The sequence below is a fragment of the Neolamprologus brichardi genome, chromosome 8, assembly GCF_056152115.1.
Source record: "Neolamprologus brichardi isolate AB-2024 chromosome 8, ASM5615211v1, whole genome shotgun sequence".
NCBI lineage: Eukaryota > Metazoa > Chordata > Actinopteri > Cichliformes > Cichlidae > Neolamprologus > Neolamprologus brichardi.
The window spans coordinates 21,306,089-21,322,392 of record NC_142111.1 but is presented as its reverse complement, the minus strand read 5'-3'; the positions used below and the strand labels follow the sequence as shown (position 1 = coordinate 21,322,392).

Genomic DNA, 16,304 nt, shown 5'->3' with positions numbered 1-16,304 from the left:
AAATGCATGAATGACAAGTAGTACAAGCAATGGGAATGACCTGCTGACGCATAAACCTAAACACGGTGCGTGTTTTATCTTCATCTGCTACGATCATATCATGTAGAGAGGGGGGAAGTAAACCACATGTCATGTGTTTGTACTCTTTGGCCTGCTTACCAGCCCTATGATTCAACAGTAAACCGAAAGATTGTTAATATAAACACCAACAGATGAAGGCCCCAAGCTGTAAGCAAAACGAGCTAAATCAAAATTGAATAATGTGAAACAGACATTTTTATGTCACTGAGTAATACAACTGACAGCAATTTATGCTATTTAGTTGACCAGATTAAGGGAAAATTCTGCTTCTTGGTATTCTTGTTCATTACACTTTGGGGGGTTGGTGGTAACAAACAGCAGCTTGGCCAAATTATTACTTAATTTAAACCAAAGCGTAACTTCAAACTTGACGTGATACACAGACACTTTTAGGCCAAATTTTGGAGGCTGGCACGTAAACTGTGTAAACTGACATGTAAACTGATGTGTAGGCTTCTAAAATTCGAGCATATTTTCCCATGAGAACAACTCCACAACGGGGGCCCCTTGAATCCGGGACCCTCCTGCTAACCACCACATGCTACCCAGAGTACTATATACCTTTGAGATAATAAATAATTTTACTTTTAACCTCTATATGAGCTTTCAAAAACCTTAATAACTTTTGGTGTGATTAACCAGAAGTCATGAACCATAATAGTAATGAAGGCAAATTTGGTATGCTAAATTAGGCTAGAAACTAAGGAATTGACCTAAGAAAAGACTAAAAGTAGGGGCACAGGATGATGTATGACATCTAAACTATGAGTCACACTATGGACATTGAATTTATTTGGCTTAATTACCCACTAGACACCACAAAAAGTGTACAGAGCTAATAAGAGTGATAATTGTCCATGCTCCGCGAGTCGGACCACAGTATGAGAATTGCAGGTGTAGAGAGATTATCAGTCTGTTAAGGTCTGGGTGGTGGTTTCACCAGACAGTTTAACTTCAGCAGATCTAAGTTTCTCCTGACGGCTGTGTGGAAGGTAGATTTAACAGATGGAGGGTAGATGGATAAATTAATGGATGACTTGACTGAATTAATGATTTTTTTCCTTTGCATTTAAATGAGAAAAAAAATACAATCAAGGATCAACCCAAATCACACTGCTGTCATGCTGTTGAAATGATCCTATAAATTAGGATAACATAGGCTTATGTCACTAATGCATCCACCATCTTTGCATTTCCATTTCTTTAAAGTTAACAATACAGGGATCTAGTGTAACACAACCAAACATCAAGCGAGGAAAGATCTCGTTCCATTGCATGATAATCTGTTAAAAGGCTAAGCAGAGTCTTCTTAACTTACAAGTTCTTTGTTCTCAGTCTGGTGGTAAGGACGTAAAAGGCTTACCAGGCCAAAGGGGTAGAGCTATGCACACTCCAACCAGACAGGTAACAGGATATAATGTAAGCTGGTGTAGTGAAGCCACAAAGGGTGTCGAACTTGTGATTTTAACACGATTAAGGCCTCAACATGTTTGTTGTCTTGATAATATTGCATCAAATGGACATAGAGTAAAACTAAATTGAATTTGTTACATTACAGTAACAGGTTATAACTGTTTAATAACTACATTAATAAAAAATTATTACGCTTAAAATGATGTCAAGTATATTAAAATGGGTTTCAACAGGTAAAAAAACAAAAGCCTGCACTGCAAACGTCTTTAAGTAAAAGGGAAAAAAAGAAAATGTATCCAAAATACAGTACTATACTCTCAAAATACTGCCCAGAGTGAGAAAGGTGATGTAATGAAAATTTTGATGGACAGAAGATGAGGTCAAGCAGTGAACCATATGTCAACAGAAGCTGTCGTTGTTCATATCAGTCACCCACATATGGTTGATGTTGAGCGCATGTTTCTTATGCTTGTCCTAACCAAGGACAAGTCGATTATGAATATTTCCACATGTGCTGTAATAGCAAAGCAGCCAGTCTGCATGTGTGTCCCTCCTTGTCTTTACTAATCTTCAAGAAACAGATGCTATGCATGAGCAATGTGTGAAGTATTTCTGAAGCATCGAATGCATAGTCAGAGGACATCGCTTGATAGCATTATTAATGTTTCTGGCATTGTTCCACAGAAGCTTTGCATTATTATTTTCTCCAGGAATTCAGCTTCCTTTGTCATTGTTGGCTGCAGCTGTGAGGTGCCAGACTCCCTCAGCCATCTAATCTCAGCATCTGTGTGCCAAGGGAGCTGCTTTGTCATTTACTGAATAGTGCACTCACTTTGATCCTCATTATCAAACGTTGTCCTTTTGTAATTGAGGAGCTTAATTAAAATGTACAATAATTTGATGGAGAGCATGGGGGGAATATTCAGTAGAGATGAAAAACAATCTTCTCTATCCATCCATCAATCCACAGTTGCTGCTCTGTATTTTCCTGCACAGTGCCAAACTGATGGCCTTTAAAGACAACATGCAGGATTCATATGTGTCCCCTGTTTTTTTTTATGTGTCTTTAAGGAGGATAGTCCACAGTTAGATAATCAGCTTAACTGACCATGCTTATGCTGATAATGCTCCAATTAACTGCTGTGGTTTCAGTGCTCAGGCGCTCATGAAGCAGACAGCCAGTGTGTGCACACAGTCTGAGAAGATTAGGTAGAGAGGGGCCTCCTTTCAAGGTGGCCATGCAGACGGCTAATTTGAGAGTGAATGGACATTTTCTTTGGCCTGGCTGTGAAGTATGCCCAGTTGGCTGTTCAGCAGAGCTGTCCCCATCTTGCTCTCTCTCTCTCTCTGTCGTTCTCTCTCTCAGGCTAAATTAAAAGAAAGTTTGGTGTGAGGTGCAGGGGCTCTGCCAGGAGCCTCACTTGTCTCCGAAGTAGGACACTAATTCTGACCACTTGCTGAAGAGGAATGAGGCCCTTCTCTCATTAAAATCTGAGATGCTTGCCTTTCAAAGCGCCATTTAACAGTTTCGTCATCCATTCGCTTAGCCACAAACGCCACATTCCTGACCACAACCACAGCACCTCCTCTCTTATTACTGCTATTATGCTCTTACTGTCACCCCACCTACCCTCTCATTTAACCTTTTTGAGTTTTATAGCAAATACAAGAGCCCAAACTGCCACCTAAGATTGTGCACCCTCCCCAATCCCCTCGGGGCTCTTGAATAGCCTCCACACCCTTGGTGCCAGGGCAGATTAAGCCCCTCAGCACTCTCTTTGGCCAGATCTGGGTGTTACATAAGAACAGGGCATGCTGGTGACTCTCAAAAGGTTTTCCTCTCATGTTTAAAAGGCAGTCTATAGCCAGTCGAGCACAGTGAGACGGCAGGTGTTTACAGTACAGCTCTGTCGCTGGAGGTGGGTGGTCAGCTAAATGTCTGTGACTAATTCTACATGACAGTTAAGCATATCAGACATGAGCAGTATGGAAGACCATAAGTGCCAAAATTTAAAAAGAAAGAAAAAAGAAAGAAAAACAATATTAAATAAATTAAGAAATTGTTTAATAAACCATTATTGAAAAATATTAAAAATAATATTTTACACCTCAAGACATCACTTTGCCAAAATACTATTCGAATTCTATTGCCTTTGCTTCACTTATCGCAAGGCGCCTTATACTTTTAAGATGGAAGCAGGAAGCTCCTCCCACACATGAACAGTGGCTTGCAGAGCTCATGAGGTTTTTACATTTAGAAAAGATGAGATATACACTGGCAGGTTCAACCACCAAATTTCTTAAGGCATGGCAGCCATTCCTGATGTACATGGAAACGTTTAAAATGACCACCTTATCATGACCAGATGCCATATCTCTATATCACTATCATAGTTAACTGTACATTGAATGTCCCTTATACATTTTATTTTTATATTTGTTTGTTGTTGTTTGTTTGTTTTTTGTTGTTTTGTAGGGGTTTCTTTGGTTTGTTTGTTTGTTTTCCTTTTCTATATCTGTTATCTTTTGGGGTATTGTAAATACTGAACAGCAAACTACTTTATGTTCAATGTTTTGTTATTAACATGCTGCTGTGACTGAAAATAAAATTTATAAAATAATAATAATAATAATAATATTTTACAATTTTTTTATTTTTAAAAAACAAAAACAAAATAACAACAAAACAATGCCTATAAAAGAAATAAATAAAAATGGTAAATGGACAGTATTTATATAGCGCTTTACTAGTCCCTAAGGACCCCAAAGCGCTTTACATATCCAGTCATCCACCCATTCACACACTGGTGATGGCAAGCTACATTGTAGCCACAGCCACCCTGGGGCGCGCTGACAGAGGCGAGGCTGCCGGACACTGGCGCCACCGGGCTCTCTGACCACCACAAGTAGGCAACGGGTGAAGTGTCTCGCCCAAGGACACAACGACCGAGACTGTCCAAGCCGGGGCTCGAACCAGCAACCTTCCGATTACAAGGCAAACTCCCAACTCTTGAGCCACGATCGCCCACATAAAAGAAAATAAATAACAGGAAATAAAGCGAATTTTTGACTGAAAATTGTCAGCTGAAGCTTTATCTTATAACACCTGCCTTTTTTTAACAGAGCATATTCTGGGTTAAAATTGCTTCCTAACTAATTCATTCAATGCAATAATTTTCTTTTGTGTTTATTTACCTTTATAACAGTAAGCATTACTAATGTTATGAATTAATATAATCAATGAATGAATTAAAATTGTATTGATTCATTCATTTTAACACGTATCTGTATCTGTATCGTTTTCTCTCTGTTTGTCACCCTGTTAATTTCTCCTAACTAGAATCCTTGCTAAAATTTCTGTATTCATTTTTGCCCCATTGTGCAAAACACTTTCATTCAAAGTAGGTCTGGAAAATAATTAAATAAAAATGACTTGGACGTTGCTATAGAATGAAGACAAATAGCTAAGCTATTAAAAGGAGTTTAAACTCATAAATAATATTTAAAATCACAAGGCAATGTAAATAGGAATAGAGAAATTGATACAGAACCAAGATCAATAAGAAATATAAATATTTAATAATAGCAACTGCATGAATGCAGGACCTGATGTGAGACATACTTAATCTTCAAGTGCACCCAAAAGCCATACATGCTCATTGACCTTTAGATGTTTGTAGGTTGCTCTGACCGCCACACACAGAGAAGCAAAGCACTGCAGGCATTCTCCAAAGGGTCCAGTTCACCTTCGACTGCATTTCCTCCACCTCAGCAAGGTCTGCAAACTTCAAAATCTCTACATTTCCTTTACATCACACATGTGCAAAGGTGCATTAAGTATTATACAATACTAACACCAAAATAGTCATATAGAAAATTGTCATTCAGTAGCTTTATTTCACAGAAAAATACTTCCTAAGAATATCCTTTGTAATTGGATGAATTCATCATTCAATTAACTTCTTTATTGGTAATAAAAAAGATACAAAATATCTTTTAAGTTTCAAATAATGGGCTGAAAACTGTGCTCCTTCATGATGTGAGAGTACAGAGAGGAGAATGTGAGCTTGGTTATTAATATACACAGCAGCAACAGCAGGCATAGTGTTGGCTAATGTGGGTCAAACGTGCTGAGTGCACGTGAGTGAGGCAGAGTAAACCCCACCTCCCTCATGTCCTGACACCACCCGGAGGGGTGGGGTGGTGGGGCATCTTGAATCAGCTGTGAGTCTGAAATGGCCTCTGGTCCATCCGCATGCTACATGAGTCCCGAACACACTCTAACTGCAAAACCACAGAGAAATGAGGCATGCACTTTATGGCGCTATAATGGGAATGGTTTCTGTTTATGAACATTTGAGATTTATAGCCAGTGCCTCTAATACAAGGACAGGAATGTGGTGATTCTGGTCTGGCCTCCACTTTTGCACTTGAATGGATGGAGAAAGTTACTGTTTTAAAAACAGATCTTTGTAATGTCACAGACTCAGTGTACTGTTGAACTTGCTCTACATACTCGGTGTGCCCCTTCTAGCACTTGGTGTTCTCTCAGCATGTTCTTTGACACTTTCTATTCTACTGTGAGTCTGGCTCAAATAATATTTCCTGCGATTGGTTCTAATGGGGTTTATGGACTAAAATGGCATAAGGAAATGTTTTGATATGTTTTAAAAGTGCATAGAGTAAAGTATACGTGAATGATAGCTGTTGAGGATGCAAAATTAATCCTGCGCCGAGCTTTTGTTTGGGAACTTTTGATTGCATTGTATTGTATTGTTTCCTCAGATGTAATAAAAATCTAAATGTTCAAGTCTTTATGATTACAAAAAGGACTTCTCGTTCACATTGGCTTAAGAACTAAGAACTTAGCTGTTGTGTTTTTGGTTTTTTTACCCTGGACACAGTAGTGAAAGACTAACTAGGTTCTAGATACAGAGTCTGTATGATGATGTCTATCTCTTAAATGTAAATAATTTGCGATATTGTTATGTATCGTTGAATCTTCCTCATGAGTGAGAGAAAAGTGGAGTAGGAGACCATCAGATGGATTGGGGGTGACTAAATGGAAGGTTGGTGGGTTGATCTCTGGCTGCTCCAGTCTGTGTGGCAAAGTATCCCTGGGCAAGATACCGACTCAAGTGTTCTCGCCGATGCATTCATCGGATTTTTGTAAAACAAAAAGTAAACAAAACGAGCTGCGTGATTCAGGTTAAGTGATATAAAAACAACAAAATCCATTACCAGGGAAGATTCTGTAAAGATAATGTGTAGAGATGATAAACTGACAAAGACTTAAGGAACAGACACAGACTAATTACAGAACAAGGATAGGTGAACTCAATCAGTCACTGATGGCTCAAAAAAGATCAGAGAGAAGATAAAGCACAAAAAACCACATGCGGACCTTCAAAATAAAACAAAGTAAACTGAAAAAAGAGCAAGACCAAACTGTGGGGGACAGACAGAGGGGAACACAGGAGACACACGAAAAAGGAAAATTGAGGACAATAATAGGAACCAAAGATAATACAAGGAACATGACTCTGTGAAACTAATACTTTAAACCTAACCAGGAACATGTTTTTGTGGTTGCACTGTTGCCTAATTTATCTAAAAATACCTCCAAACTCTATTGTGTCCTAGGCTGACTTTCCTGCAGTGAAAGTCCTGTCATGGAGGCCAACATCACCAGAAAAAGCCTCAAGAATATGATCCCAAGTTCACCGCAGGACCAAAGCCCCCAGCTGATTAACTCTGATTGAAGGTCCTGAAATTACCTCCAGACTCGGTCGAAATAGTTGAGGTTTAATGAAGGGCAGCTAATGGGGCGGAGAGCTATGCCTGCATGTCATGCATTCATCGGATCATGCAGGGAGCAGCATGCAAGTTTATTTCTCCCTGACTGATGTAAAAGCTTCTTGTTCCGTTTTTGTGGTGTGGGCTGGCATTTTTAATTCTGACACCTGACGATGTTTTTATCAGAAAAATAGGAAGAGGGTTTATCAGCAGCTGAAACATCTTTTCTCAGCCTCATTTAATTCGCATCCTTTTGGTCCCTGCACTGTTTGTTGCCTTCATGATTAAAAGCCTCATAACTGGAGTTGTTTCATCTCCTCCCCTCTCCAGATGGCAACTATTTGAATAGGCATGCAAAGCTCTGATCAGCACAGGCCATTCACAACAAAAGAGAACAATCAGACGTAGAGTGCTGTGCTGCTGCACAAAGGGATTCCTGTATTTAATTTGGATTTTCACCACCTGTTTACAAGAGGAAAAAGAACAATGAAACTCTAGATATTTTTAAAAGCTTACTTGGACAAGGCTCAGCAATGCTATAGCTTATGACTGTACAGTCATGTGTCTGCATTCATTTAGCTCAGTTGTATTTTTTTGTGCATTTTTGTGATTTTTAAGGAGCTGGCGGGCGACACAGCCATCATCATCTGGGTGCAGTAATGTCTTAAAACACAAAGAGCCCCATTCAGAGATCTCTCAGGCCATATCCCACACCCACACAGTCAAAAGGACACACGGACCCATCCAGCACACAGCCTGGAGTTATTATGGCGAGCAGTGTGTACTTACACAGCAGTAAAACATTCACAGAAAATATTCAGCATTAGCAGAAGGGTCAGAAAAGCAGAAATGAGAACAAAATGATGGAGCTTCTATACAAAGACCTGTCTCCCTCCTGCTGTCTCATACACAGTGATTTAGGTTCATCAAACACACACAGGAATTATTCCTACAGCTTACAACAATATTTTACAGTTTCAGCTATCCGAGAAGCTCGAGGCTGCGCATACCTCGTGTAAGATGAGTCTGGTGCCAGGAGCTTCCCTTGGACTGGTCTGTCAAAGATGGAGCCAGCAAAGAAATCAGAGGCAGACAGAGAGGCCCCAGTGTCTGCGAAGTCCACACCGAGGCAAACAACAGGACAAAAGTACTAAAGAGCAACTTCACTCATTTTTACTAAAAGTTAAAAGCTGTACAAAACCCTTTTCCTACTCCAGAGTTTGTACAGGTTTTAAAGGAAATAAATAACTTTAGTAAGAAAAAAGGAAACTCTCAACAGCTGAGTTGCATTTTGAGTAATTCAAGCACTTGGTTTGAAAGATTTTGAAGACAAAGTAGACATGTTGTTATACATATGTATGACATTCAGGTTAGATTGATATTTCATAAGTCATAGCAAAGCTATGCATCTGGAGTGCAAAGACTGCCTCAACATTCCCATAATCCTAAGGTGTTACATATGGAGGACCAAAGCAGTCAGTCAATCAGTCAAGTTTATGCCACAATCTCCTGAGGAGTGGACTTTCCAGCAAATTCACTCCAGTTTCAAACAGTCTAACACAAAGACAAAGTACAAGAGTTACACCACCGACTCTATAGATCTCAGTTAGCATGCTAAACGTTAAAGTTCATGACTGCACAATTAGAAAAAGACTGAACAGCACGGCATGTTTGGAAGTGTCACCGAGAAGACGCCGCTTCTCTCATGGCTGCACGGTTTTTGTTAGCAAACCTGCATCTGAATAAACCACAGGACCTCTGGAACAATGTCCCGTGGACAGATGAGACCAAAGTGGAGATGTTGGCCATAATGCACAGCATTATCAGCACAAACAGCTCAACTGTCAAAGCACAGCAAAGGAGGGTTGATGATTCAGGCTTGTTTTGCAGCTACAGGGCACTTTATAGTCACTGAGTGGACTATGAATTCCTCTATATACCAAAGTATTTTCCAGAATCAAATGTGAGGCCATCTGTGAGACCAAAGCTTGGCCCAAATTGGGCCTAGGAACAAACTCAAAGGATGAATGGAAATCTACAGCTGAATAGATTAATCAAGGTGTTGCAATAATAGTCCAGTGAAAAAAAGTTTCCACAGGACCGTGTTTGCCTTCGTTGTCGGCCAGCTCGTTTTATATTTAAACATAAAGGAACTGTAAAAGAAAATACAGAAATACGAAATAACAGAAAAGAAAATATTCTATAACTTGTATCTATGTATCTAGTGCATTAAATTGGATTTTTTTATTTATTCAGTTTTTTTCCATTTTGGCACCTTTGGTCCTTGATTTTACACTTGTGTGATTCCCACAGTGACACTTGATTTATTCAGTGCATATTTCAAGGTTGCAAATCACCAAAGGCCCTGGTATAAAACACACAGGCACTTTCATATTCCCACATTGAACCACTAACCCTTTAAATCATAAACCTGAAATTTATATGGGTTTGCAGCGACTGTGATAAAGTGCGACACTTCAGCCATCAATACGTCCTGCAGCAGCCCACGACACAGCGCAATGCAGACTTTCTTCACTTCCGAGAGCTGCTGATTCTAATCGTAACCCCACACCAGTGCAACCGAGGCAGTTGACTTTACCCATGAAATATTCATAGGAAGATGTTTTAAAAACACTTTGCATTTATTTAAAGTCACCCACTCTAAATAATGCATTGTGTGGTGTGACATGGGAGAAGGCCAAGGTTGGACAATGAAGGGTAATTAACAGGCAAGTGTGCTAAAACCTTTATACTCTTCTCTTCAATACGTGGTATTTGAACTTAATTATCATTATTCAAAAGGCAGGCTCACAGCAGGGTAAAAGGGAACAAACAAACTCTGAAACTCAGTCAAACAGCAAGGAAAGAGGGGTACACAGCTTGCTGCTTAACCAAAGAGTGCAGAATTAAACTACATTTTTCCTAATGTGCATAACTGAGCTTTGTCACGCTTGTAGTCATTTATAAATCAGACATATGGAACAAATCGTTAGCAAGTTGTTAAGGCAGTCGCTGCTGTAGCCGAGAGACGAAACTAAACAAACACATATGTCTGTAGTCAGTGATCACTGCCATTTGGAAATAGGACGGCTGATATTTGCTGCTCAACAATTATCTGAAGTTAACTAAACTCCAGTCTCTTAGCACACAACGCCCCCTGGTGACCACAGATAGAAAACGCAATCACAATCTGCATTAGAAGTTGTTGGGGGGGGGTTTATTATAAAAAGCAACAAATCATTGTTGTACAAAAAGTCAGTAGAGAACACACTGTGGTAATGTGCAGGGGTTTGTATTATGCCTCTAAGCAGACAGTGATAGTGTTACCATCCCTATTTAATCAGTAGTTCCTGGCGTCACATTATTATTTCAATAGGTTAAACAACATTTAACAAATTCAGTCTTACTACATTGAACAGAAAAGCTTTGAAGACTAGTTTAACACTTTGCTGTCATTATTTCACATTCTGTCTGCAACATACTTCATTCCACGATGAAACACGTTTTCACTACCTGGCATATTCTGGATTCAGGGATGTTAATTCATACATTTCATATGCATGTTCATATTTATGTACTTGTATTTAGCTTAGCTGAACCTCCTGTTATTGACATACAACTGTCGAACATTATCTTTCATACAAAGAGTCTGGTTGAGCTTTAACATTCAAATCCCTGATCAACAGAGAGAATACTCTGAAATTTCACTTCTGAACGGCTCCGTTTCCATTTGCAGGACTTTTAACAGTTCGTGGAGTCTTTGTGTTTCCTTTCACTTTCTCTACCTTATCTTTTTTAACCTCCTCCTTCTTTGACGCCGCTGCAGGGGCCTCGTCTTCCTCCTCGTTTTCCGGCTTGGTGTTGACCTTCCTCAGCTTGTGTTTTCCTTTGATGGGAGTGGAAAAAGTCAGCGAAGACTTGATGAAGTCCAGAGGGAAGATGCCCACGTCTCCATCAAAGCGGTTCTTGGTCACTTGCAGGGATCTGCGGCCGGGACACGTCACCAGCTTCTTTTCCTGCAGTATGAGGACGTTGTCGGCCTCTTGGCTGGCCTGGAAGGAGTTAAAAGTCAAGACGTGTCTTTCTTAAATTGGAAAACTGCATATTTGTGAAGACAGCAATCATATATGCATTTTTATTGAAACAGCAAATCAAGAGATGTGCTTATTTATTAAAATGTTTTAGATATTGATTTTAAGAATCAAAATAGAATGATACCCATGCTATTTTGATGAGTATGAACAAAATTATTATTACTCTCACAATAACAACCTATCGATGCAGTGATTCTATTTTGGCCCTTTTAGTTCTCCTGTTAAAATATTTAAATTTGCGAATGCCAGATAGGGGAAATACCCACAAATAGGGTACATTTGAAGCTGACCATCACCCTAAACAGGTCACTGGTGACTGTGACAATGTTAAGAGGATAATTGAACATTGTACATTAAATGCACAGTATCTGTCTGCCAACAATTTGTCATTTTCAACTGTTCCTTCAGTATTTTTTACCATTACCTTACCTTAGCAGAACCAAAGATTGATGCCGTTTGCAGTTCTCGGTCATCCTCCTCTTTCCTCGGATGAATGATCAGGGTGACATGACAGGTGCTGTTTGTGGCAAACTTCCTGAAAACCCCGATAATGTGGTCCTGGACTGCAAACCTGAGGTACATGAGAACATTGTATTTCCATACAGCATTAACACACCAATAACAGCACTAACATGAAATCATCACACACCAGATAAACAACATTTTTTATCTTACTTGTCTACTGAGAGGTTTTCTTGTCCCATCATGAACTGCAGATTATCAATGACGACATGGTTGATATCATAGAGGTAGACAGCATGTTGCATGGTGTCCAACACTGTCCTGTAGGCAAAATTGGACAGGAGTCAGAGGGTCTTAGACCATGTCCACACTAATATGTTTTCGTTTGAAAACGTATCTTTTTCTCTCTGTTTTGGCCTTCTGTCCACACTGAGATGGTGTTTTCAGTCAAGGAAAACAGAGCTTTTTGAAAATGCTTGCCAAAGCGGAAAGGCAGTGTAGGCTGCATAAACAGAGACTTTCGGAAGCGATGACGCATTTTAGTCATATGATGCAGTCATGTAACCAATTAAACTAAGATAGCGGAGGGCATTATACAGCAGTTATTTTGTTTGCTCTCAATTTGACAGCCCTATTAAAGATTAATATCAGTCTGTACATGCTCCAGATAGCTTTTCTTCAAATTCTTTAATTCTCACTCGCTTTTGCAACTTTGTACTTTTGTGTTACTTAAAGCAACAACTCCACTTCATTGTTAGTCCATTTAAAAAACTCGGTGCTTTTCCTCGACATTTTGCCGTGATGTTTCAAAGAACCGGAAAGTAAAAAAACGGCAGACAGAAATAACACAGGTTGAATCGTCTTATGTTTCACACATGCGCAATACAGGAATGTAAGCGTTTCAGTGTGGATGAACAACTGTTCTGAAACGATTGAAAACGATAGTGAGGACGCGGAGCGTTTTTAGATGAAAACAAAATGTAATGTATCCAGATTAGTGTAGACGTAGCCATTTACTGACTGAGCAACCACACTCCAACAAGAAGTGATCAAACTATCAAGATCATGTTCAAAAACAAAGCAAACCTCTTCAATAAAAGAACTTAATGGATCCCTGAAGTACTAATAAGACTTACTTGATGTTCTGCTGCCCGTGGAAAGTCATGAAGTAAAGCGGCAGCTCTTCAAACTTGTCTGCCCAGAAATCATACTGTTCCAGGTTCTCCTCCAGCCTCTGCATGGCGAACTGTGTCAGCATGATCTTGGCTAGACGGACATTGTTGATCTCAAAGCTGCCCCACAAAGTGTTGACACCCTGCATGCAAAGGTCCAGGGCCAACTCACTGATAAAGGTGGTTTTCCCACTTCCAGTAGGACCTGATGAAGAAACATCATGATTGCGTATTGGGTTAATAAAGCTAGTACTTATACTTTATATTAAAACTGGTAAACTAAAAAGCCATCATATTTCAGGACACTTTAGTGAAAAGTAAAAACTTGGCCAGCTGTGTGTGTTTTACATCCTCTTCCTTTAAAGAAAGTATGTGGTTTGATTTTTTTTTATCAAACATTGTGGCTGAATTTAAGTCAGACTATCTCCTGTTCAAGGTCCTTGAGCAGTGCTGCATGACTTCCACAGCTTTTTAGCATTCATTCAACTAGGTAATGCAGTGGGTCAGTGTTATAACAGTGATGATTCAATTTAAATTTCATTCACTGAGTTAATGCAAAGCAATCATGGTGGCACACAATGGGACACCTCTCAAAAGTCTTGGGACACCAGGAAGTGGATTTTTTATTCACATGTTTGAAGTTCCATGAGGAAATTGCAGATATAAAGAAGCATGTTGGGACTTTCACTGACTGATCCAAAAATAGCCACAATGCTGGAGAAGTCAGAAAAGGGAAAAACAGGAGCAGTTTTGAAAGCGCTGCAGCACTGACAAATGAGACCATCTTGAAGAAGATATCATCCAAACTTCAATCAGGTATGGTTTTTGTTTTGTTGTTGTTGTGAAACTCGAGCACAACTCAGGGCTCAAATGCAGAACAATAAAAGACTGAATTTAAATCTGCTTGCTTACAAATTGGCTTTGATACTTGGCTACCTAGAAGTGGTGGAAGAAAGATCCATTAGATATTGATTACCACAGAATTCCTGTTTTATGATGCTATGAGTTTTGTTTGTATCACTTTTAAAAAGGGAAGAAATTACTTAATTTTGGTTATGATTTCTTGGGATTTAAAAAAAAACAACAACTAATTAGTTCCTGAGTCTTAAAACGTCATTATTAGTAACACAGTACCTGTAAAAACAGTCAGCTCTCCCTTGCGGTGTCCCTTCAAAATCCTGTTGAGCTCAGGAAACCTCGTCCACTTCACTCCAGCCACCTGATCTGTGTTGACGAGCTCCCCGTAAACGTCCTCTCTGAGCTGCTTGAAGGACACTATGGACTTATGGGCCGCTGGGATCGAGGCTTTAATGATGTTGCTTAAGTTTTTACCTCGGGCCAGAGCCTCCACCGCACACGGCCGGTACTCACCGGGCCGCACAAGAGAGCAACGCCTGATGCCCAGCTTGCGAGAAAAGATCTTTGACGCCTCCCAGGAGCGAATGTCTCCCCCCAGCCACAGAGTCACCCGCTTGAACTGCTCCAGGTAGGGCAGCAGGATTGGAGGAAGGCAGCTGACCCCGCGAGGAAGAGCAACACTCGGGAGTCCTGTGGCCTGACTCACAGCCATCGTGTCAAACTCGTGACCCGTCACCACCAGCTCCGAGTCCAGACGTCCCACAAGAGGGAGGCCAAACAAGTTGTAATAGGAGTTAGACTTTGGGACTGTAGCTTCATTATATGTGACTTTGTCAGTTTCTGTTCTTTGAGCTGACAGGAGCTTGACCCCTTTTAAAGAGGAATCAGGTCCACCAAACCAGGGAAAAACCAGGCTTTTGGTTGGCTTGAATAATCTCACTCCAAACTTCTTGAGGGTTGCATTGGAGATCTTTGTGATCTGAAACAAAACACTGACAAATATTACTGCGCCAGATGACACTGTAAAGGAAAAGGTAAGGTCTTGTACATACACCACCATATTTAACAAAATAAATATATATATATGTTTAAAGTGACTTTACATTCAGGTACTAGCAGTCTCAGAGGATGAGAATGGTTGTGTATGTGCACATATGTTTGTCACAGAGCTGAGAATGTTTGTGTGTGTGTGTTAGTTGTTGCCGATCGATCTTTGTAATCAGTGCAGGGAGATGTGTGGTGAGGGCAACAGCTCTGGGGAAGCTGTTCATGAGCTGCTCGTGTCATCTTTTGAATTAAGAATCACAAATAACACAGAATAATACCTGGAAAATGGTTTTAATCAGCTGAGCTTCATCCTCTGGGAGGTCAGTGAGTGGCACAGAGGTGGACCAGATCCTCTGCACCTCTCTCAGCTCCCTCTCTCTCTCCTCCTGCTCCTCCACACTCTCCGGATACCCCAGCAGCACATTAGGGTTAAGGGACTCTTCCCCATCCTTCTGCATCACCTCCAAACAGTCCTGGAGGTCCTCCCAGCTCCCCTCCACCAGCGTGTCCTTGCACAGAAACTGTCCCGTGGTTTTGTCAATGAACAGGGAGAAGACCTCCTTCCTGGTTGACAAATCCACAAAGATGCTGGGAATGTGGAGGCAGCTGTAGCCATCGTGGAAGGGAATATCTTTGGAGCGTAGATACTGTTTGATGTCTGTGACTGTGACTGGGGTCACAGGGAACTCTAAAGTAGATTTGGTGTCTTTTTTATAACCTCTGGTCCCAGTGTGTGTCAGGAAGTAGCCTGTACCCCAAGGTATTGGAAATGACCTGTGAAGCAGCCTCTTTGGTAGAGGTCTCAAAAATGGAGATGTAAGACATCCTTGGAGGAGAAACCTTGGGGCTCCCACCTGCAAGAGACAGGTGGAGCTCCTCAGCAGCAAGCCTCTCCACATTGGTTATGTGGTCAGCACGTTGAACCTGCAAAAAGACACCAAGACATGAGGAAACCAGCAGCCTAATATAGGAAAAGCACAGCAAAGTTTTGGGGTGACCTAGACAGTCAAATTAAAGAGAGGCAGCGAGGCAGAAAACCGTTATTTTCTTGTCAAACGGAGACATACCGAACATGAAAATTATCATGGAGGCGTATGAAAGCATCACTCAAAAGTTAGTGGCGTTTAATAAAACACGAGGCCGAAAAAGAACAACTTACAGTCTCTGATATCTGTCCTCCTCTCCTTCCATGCTCCACTCTAACCCGGGCTTTTCGGTGCGTTTCCAAAACAAGTCCGTGTGAATTATACGGAACTATACGGACTAGAACTATACGGAAGACTAGATATTCGGAAAGCTGGACTAACACATATTTACCTTTTAAATTATACTTAACGTGATCATTTTTATAGTAGAAAATAAATTTAATGGTTTGACGTTT

The 16,304-nt window shown here is 40.4% G+C and overlaps 1 protein-coding gene across 1 annotated transcript; it reads right to left on the bottom strand.

The window, feature by feature from the left end:
- Positions 1–9,678: 9,678 nt before the first annotated feature.
- On the bottom strand, positions 9,679–16,273 carry twnk (twinkle mtDNA helicase). The gene is made up of 7 exons (XM_006790915.3): positions 16,083–16,273; positions 15,202–15,847; positions 14,153–14,855; positions 12,983–13,223; positions 12,060–12,167; positions 11,814–11,955; positions 9,679–11,342 (listed from the first exon to the last, which is right to left on the bottom strand). The coding sequence occupies exons 2-7, from the start codon at positions 15,820–15,822 to the stop codon at positions 10,995–10,997; spliced, it is 2,163 nt and encodes a 720-aa protein (XP_006790978.2). The 5' UTR covers positions 15,823–15,847; positions 16,083–16,273; the 3' UTR covers positions 9,679–10,994.
- Positions 16,274–16,304: the final 31 nt, after the last annotated feature.